At 64.1% G+C, this 11,085-nt stretch overlaps 3 protein-coding genes across 3 annotated transcripts in view; 1 reads left to right on the forward strand and 2 right to left on the reverse strand.

Annotated features, from left to right (window-relative positions):
* LOC106894205 overlaps window positions 1-1,913 on the reverse strand; it is a 4,773-nt gene extending 2,860 nt beyond the window's left edge. The window contains exon 1 of the mRNA XM_014952730.1: window positions 792-1,913. Coding sequence (XP_014808216.1) covers window positions 1,002-1,913 — 912 coding nt within the window. The 3' untranslated portion in view covers window positions 792-1,001. The remainder of the gene's footprint in view (window positions 1-791) is intronic.
* A 3,770-nt stretch (window positions 1,914-5,683) lies between these two features.
* MFAP1 (microfibrillar associated protein 1) lies at window positions 5,684-9,996 on the forward strand. Its single transcript, XM_014952787.1, has 9 exons — window positions 5,684-5,860; window positions 5,944-6,163; window positions 6,758-6,887; window positions 7,241-7,428; window positions 7,824-7,932; window positions 8,008-8,168; window positions 8,403-8,562; window positions 9,071-9,160; window positions 9,290-9,996. Exons 1-9 carry the CDS (start codon window positions 5,782-5,784, stop codon window positions 9,470-9,472), a joined length of 1,320 nt encoding a protein of 439 aa, XP_014808273.1. The 5' UTR covers window positions 5,684-5,781; the 3' UTR covers window positions 9,473-9,996.
* A 353-nt stretch (window positions 9,997-10,349) lies between these two features.
* HYPK (huntingtin interacting protein K) lies at window positions 10,350-11,073 on the reverse strand. The gene is made up of 3 exons (XM_014952713.1): window positions 10,928-11,073; window positions 10,713-10,764; window positions 10,350-10,541 (listed from the first exon to the last, which is right to left on the reverse strand). The coding sequence occupies exons 1-3, from the start codon at window positions 10,978-10,980 to the stop codon at window positions 10,446-10,448; spliced, it is 201 nt and encodes a 66-aa protein (XP_014808199.1). The 5' UTR covers window positions 10,981-11,073; the 3' UTR covers window positions 10,350-10,445.
* Window positions 11,074-11,085: the final 12 nt, after the last annotated feature.

Consider the following 11,085-nt stretch of genomic DNA (forward strand, 5'->3'; position numbering starts at 1 on the left):
CCCCGCCGCCGAGCGCCCCGCGACCCGCCGCAGCGCCCGGCCCCGGCTCCCCCGGGCACCCCGAGAACCGGGGCCGCTCCCCCTCGGCCCGGCCCGGGGGGAGGGAGCTCTCCCTCTGCCGACACCAGGGCACAGCCCCGGGCTCAGCACAACCTCTCCACCGCCCCGGCGTGGGGCAGCCCGTGCCCACGGGGGAGTGAGGGTGCCCACCCGGGGCAGTCTGCACCCACCGGGGACTCACCGTGCCTGGACCTGGATCTGCCCCCACAAGAGCCCAGACCCCCCCACGGGCCCTGGGCACCGACCAGGAGAGTGATGGCGCCCACAGAGAAGGGACCCCAAAGACACCGTCTCACGTCCCCATGCACCCCGTGCAGCAGGCGGCGGGTCACGCTGTGACGGGGGGGTGGCAGGACACAAGCCCACCCAGACCACCCCCATCCAGCCCAGCCAGGGGGTTCCTCAGCCAGGCCCACAGGAGCAGCACTCGCCTTCCCGCAAAGTCCGTGTTGGGGGCTCAGCCCCAGGCCCGCGCGGAGCAGCCCCACAGAGAAACTGTCTGGAAAGCAGCACCATCAGCCCAGCCCAGAAAAACCATCAGCCCAGTTCAGGTTTCGGGGGAGAGACTTCCCCCAAGGAGAAAAGGTGAGAAGGCAATTCTGGTTCATCTCAGCTTCGGTCGTTCGTAAAAAACAACACGCTCTTGTCACTGGCCTGCGCCAGACCGTGTCAATAGCAATGCAAAAGCTGGGTCAAGAGCAAAAAGGAAAAGCAGCAGAACCCAAACTGACCTGAATCCTCCACACCTCAGAAGGGGTCTGGGCAGCCCCTGGGCAGGAGCGGGTCCTACAGCTCCTTACAGAGAAAAGGAAGTCACTCAGATATCGTGAGGGAGATCATGAAGCATTAGCAATCGCACAGGAAACAGTCACCTTGGTAACTGAGATGCTGAGAACAGCCCAGAAAATCTGGCACAGGGCAGGTTTCTCTGTTAAACTGGGTTAGTTCTGCCGGGCAGACACCTGCCTGCGGCACCCAGCTCCAGCGGGGTCAACCCCCATGTCCGGCCCCAGAGCTGCCACCGGGGACCACCAGCCACGGGGGCTGCGGTACCCCAAGTCCACCCCCTGTGGCCATTGTCCCCCAGGCAGTCCGGGGGTCCCAGCACCCTGACATGCAGCACTCACCCCTGCCCTGCTGCAGCCTGGCCGGGAGCCGTCCCTGGGGACCGGAGAAGCCCAGTCCAGCCCCACAGCCCTGGGTGTGCAGCCAAGCTGGGAGCGCCCCACAGGGATATATAGGGGGTATGGGGGGCAGGCCCTGAGCCAGGTGCTGGCCTGGAAGGGGGGGGAGGGCGGTAGGCCCCACCGGCACACCTTATCTTCAGAGGCCTCGCTCAGCGCTGGCAGCAGGTGACAAGCTGTTGCACCTGGCCCCTGTGACATGTCACCTGGGGACAGGAGCTGACAAAGGGCCCTTGTCACCATGGGGCTTATCTGGGCGCCGCAGGGAAGGCATGCAGGAAGCACCTCTCTCTTACATAAAACACTGGCTCTGGACCCGCAGGCTGACCCCAGCCCTGCCAAAGACAACACCTGTGACCAGGGAGAGCCCAGCTGCAGGACGAGGCCATGAACGTGGATGGGACAAGGGGGTAGAGAGCAGGGCGTCAGGCTGGACCCAAACGGCTGCTGTTCCCCCCACACTTTACGTGGCTGCTCGGCATCTCTCGGCCCCTGCCTGTGGGGAAGCAAGGGGGTGAGACAGCCACTGTAGCCACATCTGCCAGGACCACCCCCCCTCCTCTGGGGTGCTGAAGGGATCCTCATCGTTTGGAGGCACCGGCACACTCCAGGAGACGGCCCGGGGTGGGCTGTGACTCCCAGCGCCCTGTCACACTGGCAGCTCCCCATGAGCTCTGCCCAGCGCTGTAGGCACGGGGGCCAAACTGCTCACTGCGGCCAGGAGGAGACCCCCCTGTGCTCCTCTGCACCCAGCACACGATGTGGCCAGGCCCAGCCACAACCATCAATAGAAACCTACTTTCATGGAAAAATCAGGTCAATTTTTGGCTTTCGGGTTGCAGATTGCACAAGCTCCCATGGTGATGCAACTGCCCATCTGCCCGAGCTTTCCAGGAGGCAGAGCAGCAACAGGGCTGCCCCCCTGCCCGCAGGCACCCCCAGCTGAGGGGGAGCTTGGGGACAGGACCGGGGGTGGCAGTGCTGCTCCCCGGCAGCCACTGCACTGTGGGCAAGAGCAGAGCAGGGAGCCTGCGGAGGAAGGGCACAAGGGTCCCCACAAACAGCAATGGCAGGCAGAGGACATCCAGAAGGACCAAATCAATAACAAAATATTTACCTGGAGCACAGCAATCCGCTCTGCCCCCGCTGTGGGCGAGCCCGCAGCCCCTCTGCTGTGCTGCAGGTGCCCCAACACTCCCCACTGTGCCCTCTCCCAAAGCTGCGGCTGCAGTCCCCTTTCCCTGGTGTCCCTCCGGCCCCTCTCCTCCCCTGCCCGCCCCTCACCTGCTACCGGCAGGCTCCTGGGGAGGCCCCGGTGTCCCCGGAGCTGGGATGGCCGTAGCCCAGCGGGGAGCTGTGCTCCACAGGGTCCCGCCAGCTCCAGAGGCTCTATTCATAGCCACCCTCCCAGACACAACATCCCGCTGTGGTCACACGCAGGGGACTCAAGGCCTGGCCCGAACACCCTGACCTTGCCCTGCGGTGCAGCTGCAGACGCAAACAGCGGTGGCTGGGGCCGGTTCTGTAACGTTATCTGCCTCTGTGTCAGCCGCAGCCCTGACGCTGCCAGGTATCGACCCGCAGCCGCCACCGCGCTGCCCCTGCCATCACTGTCCCCCAACAACGGCAGCTGCAGCAACATCCTCACCTGGCCCCAGCACCGTCGGGTGCCTGTGGCACTCGGGGGCTCCAGGCAGGTGACACATAGGGACACAAGCACACTCAAGAGCCCCGTGTGCCCATGGATGGGGAGGGGGGTGTTCACAGACACAGACACACGTTTTCACCAGCAAACTGGCAAAGCACCGAGGAGCAGGACTGGCCCATGGCGGGCACTGGCCATGCTTTAGCCTCACTCCTGCCGGTGGCTGCCAGCCCCACGTGGCTTTGTACCACCCCGGGAACGGCAGCCGCAGCCCCATTGAGGCACCCCCCAATCTGCCACAGCCCACTGCCGAGCTGCTGCAGGGCCGGCACGTCGGCAGCTGCTGCGCTGGGGAGAGGGGCTGGGGCTGTCCTCAGCCACACCAGCTCTTGGCAGCCCCAGGGGGTCCGGTAAGGGTGGGCACAGAGCCACGACACCCCCGTACACCCCCGCCATGACGGGCACCGCAGGAGAGACCTCCCACCCCTCCGCCTGTGGGCACGGGTTCCCTCGTGGCACCTGCCACACCAGCTTAGCAATGCCCAATTTGGCTTCTCCAGCTTGGCTGTGCCTCCTGAGGGGACACAGGGCAGAGGGGACACATCACCGGCCGAGGGCCCCTTCTTGCCAGAGCCTCCAGCGCCCACGGTCACAGAACTGAGCCAGGCTGCGAACACATTTCCCTGTTTGCCAAGGTCTTTACTTTTGCTTCAGATGAAGAGGACACAATGTGCTTTGTGTGCTGCTCCCCAGCTTCCCCTAAACTGGTGTCTCATTGTTTCTCCGAGTCATATGCTGAGGCTCGCTCCTTGCCATGGTGGCACAGGACTCATTAGGCGCGAACATGTCGTGATAACCCACAAGATTAATATCTCATCAGATGATCAAATGCAGAGCAGGAGCTCTAATTGTCATTTGGGTGTAAAGGCCAGGAACACCCAAATGAGCTCTTGTTTATACCTGGGCAAGGCCGGGGAGGACCATCAGCAGCCATAGGATCATAAAGCTGCAAATGCCCCAGCTGCCCAGGCAAACAAGAAACTCTGAGCACCACAGGAGCCCCACAGTGCACCCCATCCCTCCTCCCTGCCCAGCTCCTCTGGCTGCTGCGAGGACGTGCTGAAGCAGGGTCACCCTGAAGAGAGCCCAGAGCTCTGCCCGGGGCAGGAACGGGGCTCTCTGAGGCAGTTCCTGGGGCTGTGGGGAGAGCCTTCCCCAGCGCCACAGCGAGGACTGAGCCCAGGACAGCCGGGCACAGCCAGCACAGGCTGGGTCCCAGCTGTCCCCCCTACAGCCCGGTGGGTTAGTGGTGACCCACCTGGATCCCAGCCCACAGGGGTGCTGAGGGAAAGAGACCCCAGGAGAGAGCCTGCCCTCGTGCCAGCCTGGGGACCTCGGCAGCCACCGCTGGGACCCTCCACCCCAGGGGAGCCAGGCCCAGAGCGGGGACGATACTGCTGCTGAGAATCAGGTCTGTGCTCCCTAGGACTGGCCGAATGAGCCCCCAGGACATTTCCCAGCCCGGAAACAAGGACACAGGAAAAAAAAAAGAATTCCCTGCACTTCCTTAGGGATCATGCTCCATTGCTGACCCACCAACTGGAACAGCACTCTTGCTCTGGGGCTTCCTGGCTGCCACCTCCGACGCTGGCATTGCCTCACATGGCCCCTGTGCCATGTCCACGAGGGCAGCAGCTCTGGTGAGCGTGGAGCACGCGTTGGCAGCACAGGGTTAAAGCACAGCTTCTTCCTAAATTCCCCTGCTGCAGAGTGCTGGCAGGTTGCCTTCCCGGAAGATAAAACCTCTTCCTTTCTTTCGAGAAGGCAGCACAGGATAGCAGATGTGGCTGCAGTGGTTTGTGACGCAGTTTTGCCCAACTTCAAGAGGAGCCTCATCTCCTGTGGCTGGATGCCAGGGCAGGGGCCCCTCACCCCAGCCCATTGCTCCTGGCTCTGCCCTCAACGAAACCTCACACCCCTGGGAGGCTGGTGTGAGCAGCACCCAGCTGCTTATGGAAACCCCCCGACACCTGCCACGAAGCAGCCACGGCCCCAGCCCTTCCCGACACACACGCCACCTCTGTCACCTCAGCAGTGCCACCAGGAATCCCAGGGGCTGCCCCAGCCCCGCAGCGCGGGGGGAAGGCCCTGCTGCAGCAGCAGCTCCGGCACCCGTCACTGCCCGCCCCACGGGCTGCGGCTGCACGGTGGCCGCTGGTCCGCACTGCCCGGGAGACAGGCACCGGGTCTGGGGGGTGCAGCGATGCGCGGGCAAAGCAGGAGGGCCGGGGCTCAGAGCTGAGCGAAGGCAGCGGCCGCCCCGAGAGCTCCAGCTCTGCCCCCAGGGCAGCCGCACCGGCGGCGGGGACAGCACAGACCCACCGGCGGCTCTGCCCCCGCGCCCCGCCGTGTCCTGAGGGTGCCCCCCGCCAGGCGCCCAGTAAGGCCCCGGGGGAAGCCGAATGCTCGGCGTCCGGGTGGCCGTACCAGCCGCCGCGGTTCGCCGCTTCCGCCCAGCCCTGACTCCGGGAGGGGGCGACAGCCGGGGCCCCAGCGCCAGCGCCCCCCACCGCCGCGGCACCGGGCAGAGGCGGCCGGTGGCCCCGGCCGGTTGCACCCAGGAGGAGGCCGGAGCCGGGCTCCTCCGGCCGCACAGCGGGAGCCCCGCCCGGGCCCTGCCCCGCCACCCAAGGGCCCTGCCCGGAACCGACCCTCCCGCCGCGGCGGGGACGCGCCCCGGAAGTAACCCCCGCGTCGAGCATCGCATCCGGTCACTCGCCGCAGGCAGCTTCCGTTTCCGGCGGAAGCGAGAGCGCGGTTCCGGTTCCGCGGCTGCGAGGAGTTTGTTGTCAGCGGCCGCCGATCGAGCCCGGTCCCAGCCCCGCCGCCACCATGTCGGTCCCCAGCGCCCTCATGAAGCAGCCGCCGATCCAGTCCACGGCGGGCGCCGTGCCCGTCCGCAACGAGAAGGGTGAGTGGGGGGGCCACGGCCGGGGTGGCGGGGGGCCGCGGGCCCGGTCGCGGGGCCCCTGGTGACGGCCCGGGCTCCCGCAGGCGAGCTCTCCATGGAGAAGGTGAAGGTGAAGCGGTATGTGTCGGGGAAGAGGCCCGACTACGCGCCGATGGAGTCCTCTGAGGAGGAGGACGAGGAGTTCCAGTTCATCAAGAAGGCGAAGGAGCAGGAGGTGGAGCCCGAGGAGCAGGAGGAGGAACTCGCCAACGACCCCCGTCTCCGGCGCCTCCAGAACCGCATCGCAGAAGATGTGGAGGAGCGGTGAGGGTTGGGGTCAGCGAGGAGCAGTGTCCCTGCAGGGCTGCCCTGATCGGGGGTGGGGAGTGGCAGGAAAGCTGGGCAGAAGCTGGGGATGTTCTCCAGGCAGATCAGGAGAATCTGACTCTTCTCATGTCTGTGCTGCCTTGGGCTCTGGAACCAGCAGTCACCATTTCCCAGGGCACAGCCCCTCGTCTGGGCATGGTTTGGTGGGTCAGGTGAAAACAGGCTCTAAAATAAAAAGTAATGCAGTGTGCTGAGGCTCGGGATAGTGCGGGGGGACAGTGTCATGTGAAGTATGCTCCAGACAGGGAGTAACCAAGTACTATTTGTCTCCTCCCGTGGAGCTGCTGCTGCTTTTGGTTCCAGTGACAGGGAGGCTTCCTGCTGGGAGCTCCGTTGCTGCCTACAGTGTGGGCTGGGAGGAACTGCTGGTGCCCGGCCCCTCCAGCCTCCTGGGAAAGGACACGTGGGGTCTGCTCACACTTGGCAGTTCCAGCATTAACCAGGGCCTCGTTAGGAATGATTCATGAATTGTCAACTTCATGCAGCCTCTTTGCATTTGAAGTGCCATTCTCTGACTGGGGTCTGTTGCAGGCTGGCGAGACACCGTAAAATCGTGGAGCCTGAAGTGGTTGGAGAAAGCGATTCCGAGGTGGAGGGGGAAGCTTGGCGCCTGGAGCGGGAGGACACCAGCGAAGAGGAAGAGGAAGAGATCGATGATGAGGTGCGCTTGCAGAGCCTAGGCAAGCCCCTTCACAGCACAGGCTGGTACTGCCCTTTGCATGGATATCGGGGCTGTCTGGTGGAGCTGGACAAGTGTTGCAGCTGGCTGTGGCTATGTGCATGGATATCGGGGCTGTCTGGTGGAGCTGGACAAGTGTTGCAGCTGGCTGTGGCTTAAATCTGGGGCTACTGTCCTCATGTGTGGGATGGGACACCGGGAGAGGCCACCGTGCATCCAGAGGGACGGGTGTATCATCTTGTCACCAAGACTCCAGACGTCACACTTGTTGTAGAGGACAGTGAGAGGGAAGGGTGGCAGGGCTGGTTGTGACTCCTCCCTCTTTGTGTCTGTAGGAGATTGAGCGTCGGCGCGGGATGATGCGTCAGCGAGCACAGGAGAGGAAAACCGAGGAGATGGAAGTGATGGAATTGGAAGACGAGGGTCGATCTGGAGAAGAGTCTGAGTCAGAGTCTGAGTACGAGGAGTACACAGACAGCGAGGATGAAATGGAGCCGCGTCTCAAACCTGTCTTCATCCGCAAGTGGGTGCCGCGGCTGCGCGGGTCAGCTCTGGGCAGGATACGGGAGTCAGGGGCCACACAGACACTCCTGACACTGTCTCCCCTTCCTCACTGTGGGGTGGGGGTTCATTCCCCGGGAGGGAACAAGGGGCAATCCCTGCACTGACAGCCCCTCGTCAGCTGCATCATTCGCTGTGGGATCAGGCTGTGGGTCAAAGTCACAGCAGGGTCTGAGCAGAAGCCCTCGGGCCAGTGCCCTGTGGTGGCAAAGGGGAGATCCCTGGGACTTGGCCTGTCCTTGGAGAGAGTGAAGGCTGGAAGCAGCTACGGTGCGTGACGAGGGGAGGTCTGTGAGGAGCCAGGCAGCTGTGCTGGCTCACGGAAGGGCTGAAGGCTGGTGTGGTCCCTGCCTGCAGGAAGGACCGGATCACAGTTCAGGAGCGAGAAGCAGAAGCCTTGAAGCAGAAGGAGCTGGAGCAGGAGGCAAAGAGGATGGCAGAGGAGAGGCGCAAGTACACGCTCAAGGTGCGAGGGGCGGTCTGGGGGCTGTGCAGGGAGGGGGCAGTTGGTGCAGCAAGCTGAGCTTGTTCCTTGCTGCAGATCGTAGAAGAGGAAGCAAAGAAGGAGCTGGAGGAGAACAAGCGCTCGCTGGCAGCGCTGGATGCGCTTGATACAGATGATGAGAACGACGAGGAGGAGTACGAGGCCTGGAAAGTACGTGAGCTGAAGCGCATCAAACGGGACCGTGAAGAACGAGAAGCGTAAGTATCATCTGCACAGGTATGAGGCCGAGAGCCCGTAGCCCAGGCCCGGGGGCAGCTGAGGCATCTCTTCCTCAGGCTTCCCTCTGACCCCACAGCTGTCCCCTGCGGGGAGCCTCTGCTCCCCTGCAGAGTCAGTAAATGCATAGTCCCTTGGACGGCAGCCTGCGACAGCGGCTCTCCTGGGAGGGTGCTGGGGGGATACGGGGTCTCAGGGGTTTCTCTCCCACCCAGCATGGAGAAGGAGAAGGCGGAGATCGAGCGCATGCGGAACCTGACGGAGGAGGAGCGCCGCGCTGAGCTTCGGGCCAACGGCAAGGTCATCACCAACAAGGCGGTGAAGGGCAAATACAAGTTCCTGCAGAAGTACTACCATCGCGGCGCCTTCTTCATGGTGAGTGGTGCTGCGGGGACCTGGGCACGGTGGGGCTGACATCTCCCTGCGGGGAGACCCCCACAGAGCCCTGGGACAAGAGCCAGCCCTCGGATGCGGGCTGAAGTGGCTGAGGTGATCTGAACTCACGTGAATACACAGAGCCGGCCTGTGCTGCCTCAGCAGAGCACCTTGGGTTGTGTTCCCAGTTGGGATGGAGCCAAAGCAGCAGAGCTGTCCCAGTGCTGCTGTTTGGGCCAGCACGCCCTGACAGAACTGAGCCAGCTCCGTGTGGGCTACGGCCCAGACTCTGGAGACATGGCCTGAGGGGATGTCAGGGTGGCCACCAGTGGCAGAACTGGGGGACAGCACTCATGTCACTCACCTTCAGCAGTAGGTTAATAGGGCTGCAAGTAGTGTGGCAGCCACTGGCAGAGCAGCGATGTGAGCTTCTGGTGGCTCTCCCTGGCTTTGCCTGCTGCTGGCACTTGCTGGAAACTTGTGGGTTCAGCGTGTCCTTCTCCTGCAGGATGAGGACGAGGAGGTGTACAAGAGGGACTTCAGTGCCCCAACCCTCGAGGACCACTTCAACAAGACCATCCTGCCCAAAGTCATGCAGGTGGGTGCGCTGGCCACATGGTGCCTGTCCTGTGTGCCCCACCGAGGGGTCACAGTTTCTCAGCGGGAGGAGCCACAGGTCCTGGCCTCCCCCCCTGAACGGCCATTCACAAGCTCTTCTGCTCCTCAGGTCAAGAACTTCGGGCGCTCAGGGCGGACAAAGTACACTCACTTGGTGGACCAGGACACCACCTCCTTCGACTCTGCCTGGGGCCAGGAGAGCGCGCAGAACACAAAGTTCTTCAAGCAGAAAGCAGCCGGCGTGCGGGACGTCTTTGAGAGACCCTCCGCCAAGAAGCGAAAAACTACTTAAGGGAGCGGGCAGGAGGACACTTCTCTGCCAGCTGCTGGGAGCCTGGGCAGGGACAGAGGGGACACAGCACTGCGCCAGGACTCGTGTGGTGACAAGCCCTTCCTTTGTGCCCTGCTGCCACGCCTGCCCTGTCGACACGGTGTCCCACTGTGGAGACCTGGTGGGCTCCCTACCCAGGTAGTGTGGAGGATGGCCACCATGCTGCACGGGCCAGGCCTGTGGCCACGGCACCATCCCACCAGCAGCCACCCTGAGAGCCTCAGCGGCACCTGACATCCCCAAGCAGGAGTGTGGCATCATCCCCGGCTCCAGCACACGCAATTCTGGGGGAATTACCAGACTTGTATACCTCTCTGTTCCACAGCATCCCCCAGCACCTGTACTTTCCCTGTTGTCAGTTTGGGCCCTTTTTTGGTGTGGGACAGCAGTGACCCCAGCTCCTCACCCTGTTTCTGCAGGGCTTGGGCTTTTCTACCTGTGTGTAGAGATGGGGGCGTTTTCATTAAAGCGGTCGTTTTCTTACACGTTCTGGCCGTGGTGTCTGTGGACCATGGCCGACCTGTTCTGGGCCTCCCTGTGAGACGTGACGGACTCACCCAGGCGGGAAGGGCCTGCGTGGCCTTCCCCTGCCAGGCCTGGGGTGCACCCACTGGGGCAGGGACAGTGGAGGGACAGGAGCCACTGCCCCTGGGAGAGCCCCTGCGCTCCAGAACAAGGGGCCAGGGTTGAAAGCGGGAGGAGCGGCGCAGCGCAGTGCTCAGGCCGGTGGCCTCATCCTACTCCAGTTGCAGGGCACCTGGGTGCTGCCATCACGATGCCACAGGCCGGGCCCTGCTCATCATCACCACCCCAGTGCCGCGCAAACCACAGCCACAGCCCAGTCCCACCAGTGCCTTTATTGGGTGAGGGAACACACGGCGTCTCGGCCAACCCTGCCTCCGGCGAGGCAGTGCCCGTCCGGCCGCCCCGGCGCTCAGTTGGTGAGGGTGATGAGGGCCTCCACCACGTTGCCCATGTGCTCGCGCAGGCTGCGCTCGGCGGCCGCCCGCGAGATCTCCATCTCCGTCATCTGCAGGGAAACAGCCCCAGCCCCTGCAGCAGCTGCAGCACGGCACGGGGGCCGGGGCGGCAGCGGGGGGGCACCGGCCGCCTTCTTGGGTGCGGTTCCGGTGACCAGATGCCGGTTTGGGATCTGCCACCGCCCGCCCCATGTCCCACCCGCCGTCCCGCCCCTACTCACGATCAGCTCCAGGTCCTCCTTCTTGATGGTCACTTTGGCCAGTTCTTTCTCCCTGTGGCACCGCAGAGACAAACCGCCGGTGAGACCACCGGCAGCACCACCCCCCGCCGGTGAGACCACCGGCAGCACCGCCCGCCCCCAGCCCAGCGGTGAGACCACCAGCAGGGCCCCCCCTCCGCCGGTCCCCAGCGCCCCACGTGAGCGCGGGCTCTCACCTCTCCTGCTTTGCTTTCTGCTCCCGGGACCTCCGGTCTCCGATCACCGACATGGCCTGCCGGGGGCCGCGCAGTCACCGCGCTGCTCGGCACCGGACGGCCCAGCGCCGTACCGGCACCGGGGCGCCCGTGCGGGCGCGGTGCTCAGGGCCCGGCTC

This window comes from Calidris pugnax, unplaced genomic scaffold, assembly GCF_001431845.1.
Source record: "Calidris pugnax isolate Ruff unplaced genomic scaffold, ASM143184v1 scaffold187, whole genome shotgun sequence".
Classification (NCBI taxonomy): Eukaryota; Metazoa; Chordata; class Aves; order Charadriiformes; family Scolopacidae; genus Calidris; species Calidris pugnax.

Excerpts from the sequence above, each read along its gene's own strand:
- MFAP1 (XM_014952787.1), top strand. The coding sequence starts at position 5,782 with ATGTCGGTCCCCAGCGCCCTCATGAAGCAGCCGCCGATCCAGTCCACG. Across the intron at positions 6,888-7,240 it reads AGGAAGAGATCGATGATGAG|GAGATTGAGCGTCGGCGCGG; the intron begins GTGCGCTTGCAG and ends TTGTGTCTGTAG. Across the intron at positions 8,563-9,070 it reads ATCGCGGCGCCTTCTTCATG|GATGAGGACGAGGAGGTGTA; the intron begins GTGAGTGGTGCT and ends CTTCTCCTGCAG.
- HYPK (XM_014952713.1), bottom strand. The coding sequence starts at position 10,980 with ATGTCGGTGATCGGAGACCGGAGGTCCCGGGAGCAGAAAGCAAAGCAG. Across the intron at positions 10,765-10,927 it reads CAGAAAGCAAAGCAGGAGAG|GGAGAAAGAACTGGCCAAAG; the intron begins GTGAGAGCCCGC and ends GCGGTGCCACAG. Across the intron at positions 10,542-10,712 it reads AGGAGGACCTGGAGCTGATC|ATGACGGAGATGGAGATCTC; the intron begins GTGAGTAGGGGC and ends GTTTCCCTGCAG.